The sequence below is a fragment of the Sminthopsis crassicaudata genome, chromosome 3 (genome assembly GCF_048593235.1).
Source record: "Sminthopsis crassicaudata isolate SCR6 chromosome 3, ASM4859323v1, whole genome shotgun sequence".
NCBI lineage: Eukaryota > Metazoa > Chordata > Mammalia > Dasyuromorphia > Dasyuridae > Sminthopsis > Sminthopsis crassicaudata.
In genome coordinates, this window is record NC_133619.1 from 402,299,060 (window position 1) to 402,306,427 (window position 7,368).

The 7,368-nt window shown below is 35.7% G+C and overlaps 1 protein-coding gene across 1 annotated transcript; it reads right to left on the reverse strand.

Annotated features, from left to right (window-relative positions):
* Nucleotides 1-7,150, reverse strand: LOC141562180 (olfactory receptor 6T1-like). The gene is made up of 2 exons (XM_074302189.1): nt 6,798-7,150; nt 1-957 (listed from the first exon to the last, which is right to left on the reverse strand). Exons 1-2 carry the CDS (start codon nt 6,816-6,818, stop codon nt 1-3), a joined length of 978 nt encoding a protein of 325 aa, XP_074158290.1. The 5' UTR covers nt 6,819-7,150.
* Nucleotides 7,151-7,368: the final 218 nt, after the last annotated feature.

The window sequence follows — 7,368 nt, forward strand, 5'->3', positions numbered from 1 at the left end:
TCATAATTTAGTACCTGTCAGTTTGTGCAACCTTATGGCATCATATAAGGCCTGCTTTACTTTGTCATTACGCAGGCTAAAAATGAAAGGATTAAGGAGTGGGGAAATGATGCAGTTCAGGGCAGAGACCCCTTTATTAAGAAGCATGGATTGAGCCTCTGATGTGCGGATATACAGGAAGATGGAGCTGCCATAGAATATGACCACAACGGTGAGGTGTGATGCACAGGTAGAAAAAGCTTTCTTTCGCTCAGTGCCTTTTGGGGTACGAAAGACAGTAGCAAGAATAAAGGCATAGGAGCTAGAAGTCAATGCCAGTGAGCCCAGTAGCAATGTTGTGGAAAGCACAAAAGCCACCAACTCAAGAAGTTGAGTATCCCCACAGGAGAGTCCCATAAGTGGCCAGCTATCACAGAAAAAGTGGTCAATGCCATTTGGGCCACAGAAAGGCAGACTAGTCATGAGGATAGTGGGACAAAGGGTCCAGAGAACTCCAGCAAGCCAGGATGCCAACACTAGCCGAACACAAATAGGACCACTCATCAGTGTCTCATAGTGTAATGGACGACATATGGCCAGATAGCGGTCCAGAGACATGACAGCCAAGAGAAAGAAGTCAGTGGTTCCCAGAAGGAAATAAAAGTAGGACTGTATGATGCAGCCAGAAAAGGAGATAGTATAATCCTTAGTAAGGATACTAACTAACATCTTGGGGACCACAACAGAAACCAGCATCAGTTCCAATAGGGATAGATTTCTCAGGAAAAAATACATCTGGGTGTGCAGGCGGTGGTCAGACCAACTGAGCATGATGATGACCAAGTTCCCGATGACTGTCACCATATATGTCACCAGGAGCCCCAGAAACAACATCAGCTGTAGGCTCCAGCTCTTAGGGAAACCCAGGAGCACAAATTCTGTTACATGGGTCCAGTTTTCTCGCCTCATCTCTAGTTCCTGCAGTAAAAAAGGGAATGGGAGAAGAATTGACATTTGGTGAGAGATACTTACCCAATCCACTGTTACAAAGCATTCAAATATATTGGTTTAAGTGTCTGATTTATGATATTTCTAGTACTTTTCTAAGAAACTTTTGGGGAAATCTTTCCGATTATCAAAAAACAGTTTTAGGAAAGTACCTCCATTTTTCTTCCTTATATTTTATATAATTGTGAGAAGACAAACTCAAAATTTTCTTTTAATATTAAGCCAAAATCATAGTTAACTTTAGGTTGAAATTTTATCTTTTCCCTAATCAGTCTGGAAACTGCACTGTTCCTGTAGACAGGTATACAAAATGGTGATGATCGATAGATAAATAGATTGATGATAGATGATAGATAGATAGATAAAAATGATGATAGATAACTTTGATTTTTTCTTCTGGAAATGGCCCATTTATATCATTTGACCATTTATCAATTTAGGAATGACTTGAATTCTTACAAATGTGACTCAATTCTTTATATATTTGAAAAAATGAAGCCTTTACCAGAGAAACTTGTTTTAAAACCTTCTCTCCAGTTTCCTGCTTTCCTTCTAATCTTGGTTGCATTGGTTTTGTTTGTACAAAACCTTCTTAATTTAATGTAATCAAAATTATCCATTTTATATCCCATAATACTATTTCTTATTTGCTCATAAATTTTCCATGTTCCCTAATTTGCTCATAATATGATCCTTTATTTCTAAATCAAGTACTCATTTTGACCTTATCTTGTTATATGTTGTGAGATGCTGGTATAATTTCTGCAAGTTTTCCTACTTATTCATGTGCAACTATTATTTCTGCCATTGTTTAGATTTGTCTTTATTGTGTGCAAAGTGTTTTGTGATAATGTGTATAAAGTTCATAAGTTTGTCTTGGAAGGTAGACTCCCACCCAAATATTTTGTTATCTGAAATTATTTTAAATGGAATTTCTCTTTTGTAATGCCGGAGAAACTGAGGCAAGATAGAGATTATAGAGTTTTTTAACATTTTATTAATTGGAGAATTTAATTGACTGGACAGGACTCTCATCTCAAAGTATCCAGTAATGAATGGGGGAATGATAAACACTTTTATAGCTTTTCAGACAAAGGAAAGGAAGAAGAGCGGGAAAAGTTAGAAGCCTTGGTTCTGTCAGGATGGGGGGGGGGAAGCTATAAATTTTTACTAAAAGCCAGAGTCAGAATGTTTGAATAACAGAAGTAAAAATGTCAGTGAAGTATCTGAGGTAGTCTTATATTTTGGAATATTTTAGAGGGGCAGTGTCATAAATTCTTGGGGGCAGAAGGAGCTAGGAGCCAGAAAGTCTGATCTGTTCTTCCTCTCCCATTTGACAATTTACAACCTTAGAGCAAATGGTCCTCAGTCTTAATGAACCAGGGGGGGTTTACGACTTAAGGGACTGAGGCAGAATAGTTAAGGAAACTGAGATAGAACAATACAGGAAAACTCAGTCAGGACAATGAGGAAAACTAGTGCTGGGTAACTGAGGTAGAACAGCTCAAGGAGACTGTGGCATAACACTTTTAACTTACCTTGTTGGACTTGGCTAGTAATATATAGAAATGTTGGTGATTTACATATGTTTATTTTATATCCCATAACTTTTCTCAAGTTAATTATTTCAACTAGTTTTTAAGTTAATTCTTTAGGATTTTCCAAATATACTATTATATTGTATGCAGAGTTACAGTTTTGCTTCTTCATTTCCCATTCTATTTACTTCAATTTCTTTTTCTTGTCTTATTGTTATAGCTAATATTTCCGGTAAAATATTACATAAAATTGAATAATAGTGCTGATAAAGGGCATCCTTATTTGACCCCTGATCCTATTGGGACGGATTTTACCTCATTCCCATTACATATAATGTTTGCTGATGGTTTTAGGTAAATACTGCTGATCATTTTTAAGGAAAACGTAATTTATTCCTATGATTTTTTTTAGTTTTTGACAATATGTTGCTTACAAAACAAACACTTAAAATATTTACAGTATATTCTCAAGCCAGCACAGTCTTAATTTAGAGGAAGTTCTTCTTCCCTCCTCTTTCTCTCTCTTCTCTCTCTTTCTCTCAATCTCTGTCTCTGTCTGTCTGTCTGTCTGTCTGTCTCTCCCTTTGTAGTTTACTACTTACATATCATACTTAAGGACCTTGCCTTAAACCCAAATCACTCTAGTTCTCCTTCCTTGGCCAACAATAGCTCCCACACCAAACCTCAGTTGCTCAGTGTTAGGGCCCTGATTAACTCAGAATGAATTTAAAGAGCAATTGTTTCTATTCTGGTCAGAAACCCTGAGAGTTCCCTCCCCTACTGATTTTTTTTTGACTAGGTGAAAGAGGCTATTTTTTAGGTCTCAATTCTTACCTAGGCTTAATCACTTGTATAGACATTGCTTCAGTCAAGTGAGACTTGAAAAGGAACTTAACTTTAAAAGGCCAAGATCTCCCACTGTATCCAGGGCCATCTCTAATCATTCTGATCTGTATTTTATAAAATGATTCTCTATATACATCTGTTTATCAGGTTTTTTTGATGCAGATAAAGTCTTTTTTTATGTTTTTATGGTTAATTTGGGTATTTATAATACTCTCAGGCCACAGGAGGAGGATTGCTTGTTAGATGAACCTCCAGTGCCTCTATTTTTTGTCAATTATGCAGTATCTCCTCAGTTAAGAATAGAACTCATTGAGCTACCTGTTGACCAAATTTTTATCGACTATCTTCCCAGTATAGTCTCAAATCATCATATCAGGTGATTCCTATCTGTAAAGCTCATAGCACTGCAGTAAATGTTTGATACTCTTCAGAATCAGAGAACAATTGACACTGAAGGAAGCAGTGTCCTTCTAGAGTTGGAAGAGACTACAGAACCTATCTTGTTCACTCCTTTATTTTACATATGAAGAAACCGGAGCTTAGGACTTAAGCTTGAGATCACAGATTGAAGCATCAGAAGTGAGATTTAAAATCAAATTCTCCATTTCCAGAGGTAGTACATTTTCCCTTTACCATATTGACCCCAGGACCTTTGACATCATTAAGACTAATCCCCTATTTTACAGAAGAGGAAAACTGAGGGTCAGAGAGCTTAACACACATATACATTATTCCCCCCCCCCCCCAAATCATAATACCCAATCATTTCCAACCAGAAGGAGAAATATGAGACATTTTATCTAGTCTTATACTATAAAATCCCCAAAATCTTTGACTACTTCAGAAAACTCTTCATGTACTTCAGGTATAATATAAAACTGAGGTTTTGGTTCTTTCTATGTGGGTGGCCACCATAAATGGGGAATATGAATGAAGCATTTTCATTTACCACATATTATGCAATTCTAAATCTATAAAGATTATTAAATATCATATTGTGAAGAGTTATATTTTCATAAATGAAGAAATTCAAACCCAGAGAGGGAAAGTGACTTACTTGAGATAACACAGGAGGTTAATGGGAGAGCCAAGAAAGATGTCATGTTTCCTTGACTTTCAATTTAGTGTTGGTTTTTAAAATTTACTTCATTGTACCACATTGCTAAGTTGGCACTTTGAAAAAAATACCATGCTTCCATGGTCTTTATTACTTAGAGAAATCTATTAAAATTTGACTGAAGTATGAACTAGGACTGAGGAGAGTGATTGAAAAGTCAGATGAACTGTCAAGTTGATTCACTTACCTAACCTGCGTCTCATTCTCCTGAGTTTCTTCTCATGGCCATTATAGAAGTTTCAATATCAGAGAATGTAGATAACTCCATTACTCTGAAAAGAGTGCTCCAACTAACCTGATAAAGGACTTGTCTTTCAAAATAATATTAAGCACAGCAACATCTGTGACAATAGCAGTTCAAAAGTTCCTTCAATTTTGTACTACTAATACATTCACAATTCAATCAACTAAAATTTACTTCAATTTTTTTTGGAGTTAGAATCCTGAAGGGACCTTGACCCATTAAACATGAACAGTGTAATTAATCTCTTGGGGGTAGAGGGTGAGTATTGGCTGTGACTTTGGTGTTGCTGTAACTGCTTCCTTTGTGACCCAAAGGCAAAGGCATTTTGTTACATCTGTGTGTACATGCTGACTTCTATGATTTAGGTCTGGCAGTGACAAAACACAAACAGGGGTTAGTAGTAGGAGGAGAAAAGATAACTTGTCTTGCTCACAAAGATTTTAGACTTGTTTATATATACCCATCCATGGTCACCCATCATCACCTAGTCAAAGAAGGTAGAGTCAGTCCACTTTCTCATATATTTCTCAGGTAGTTCCTTGAATTTATTTTAATGGGCAGTGTTCCTTTAAAGTCATAGTACCTGAGTAATTGACCACTCTCTGTATTGGCCAAGTCCAGCTATCCTGATTCTCCCAGCCCCTTCTACACACTATCAATACAGTCTCAAAGTAAACAAGCCTATGGAATAAGAAAAACCCCCAGTAAAAACCTTTAGGGAGTCTCTCTAATCATCCTTTAAAACGATTGCTTGCTGATTACTGTTGATTTACCCTGTTTTAAGCATGATCTGCTAGAAACAATTTTATTTAATTTAACATATTCTTAATATGCAAGCATTTTGTTTAGAGAGAGATTAGTAAAAATTGGAATATATTTTCCACGTTCCCAAATATGGCTATATTCCCCAATACAATTTAAAGTAACACATATAGGACTCTTGAAAGAAATGATTATAATATGTTAAATATATTTTAGGGTTAATGTTCAGAAACAATGGACACATCTTAATTATTTGACAATTCCCCTCAAGGACTGAAAGGTCGTTAGTGTCAGGAATACTCTGATTACAGTTCTCCTATGTCAGATTTCAACTCTTTTAGTGTTACTTTAGTATCTGTGCAAATGTTCTCTTATGTATTTTTAGATGCACAAACATGTAAAAATAAGAGTCTCTTACAATAAAATCTATACCTACATCAATACGTGCCTGGTGCTCAGGGCATAGTATCTGAAAACTGTCTGATTTGAACAGCATTAGGTTATAACATCTTATCCATCCAATTCAATTCAACAAACATTTAAGTGCCTATGTTGCACCAGGCACTGGGCTAAGTGCTGGGTATCAAGTTAATAAAAAGAAAGACAGCCCATTCTCTTCATAAGCTTACCTCACAAAGGGAAACATAATACACAAAAAGGAGGCATGGGGAAGCAGGATACCAAGGGGTACTTGGCAGAGGGACATCTTGATCCATATAAATGAAAAAAAGAATGGTAGAAGATGCAAAGATGCTATCATTTCTCTGACTCCTTTAAAACCAGTCCTCCTAAAATTTATCAGACTATGCCTAGTTCCTCCTCTTCTATCATTTATTATAACGTGGAATAGTTTTCTCCCAAGGAAAATGAATTTATTGTTTCTAGAATAGAACATAGTACTAGAGAAATGGTCTGATGAACAGAGACTACAGTGAGACTTTCTTTCTGGATACCAAGTTCTTCTGAGTTAACATTAAATTTTTTATTATCTCCTTACACAGTTAATTGTGTTTTTGCTTAGAGTTACTAAATGGTCAGATCTTTTTTCATAGTACCCTTTTTCCCCCCTAGCCTTCTATCATTTTTCAGAATCAGAGAGTCTTTCTGAAAAGAAAAAGCCTCAGTTACCATCTAGTTTAATCCTAACTGAATAAGAATCTCCTCTTTGCCATTCTTATAATAACTGGTTATCTACCCTTTTCTTGAAGACTTGGATTTAAGAGAAACCTACATTCTCCAGAGGAATACTATGTCATTTTTTGATAACTTTAAATGTTAGAGATTAGACCAAATAAATACTCACCATTTTGTTACTTCTGGTCATTGTTCAGAGCTCTGCCCACTAGAGTCACATAAAACAAGCTTAATCTCTTTTCCAGGTACTGGATTTTCAGATAGCTGTTGTACCTAAGTGAAATCATTATTCTTCATGCTAAATGTTCTCAGTTCCTTCAGTGAATACTTATATATTATGGTTTTAAAGTTCTTCAATATCTTAATTATGTTCTTTAGGCACAGTTTTCAATGCCTTAACTAAAATGTAATTTGAAAATTAGAACACAGTCTTCTAGGCATGTTTTAATCAGAGTAGAATGTGTAGGATGATAGTGTCACTTCCCTAATCCGAGTTTTTTCTTCTAAACACAAAGCCTAAGATTGATTTCTACATTTTTAGCTACCACATAGCTACCACATCACAATGTTGATTCATGGAGAGAATTCAGTCCTCCATTATTACCAAATCACTTTCAGACAAATGACTTTCTTGTCAGGTTTCCCCTTTATTATGCCGGTGAATTTAATTTCATAAAAGTGAATGTAACTCTTTGCAATTATCTTTATTAAATTAAAACTATTACAGCTGCTAGAAATTC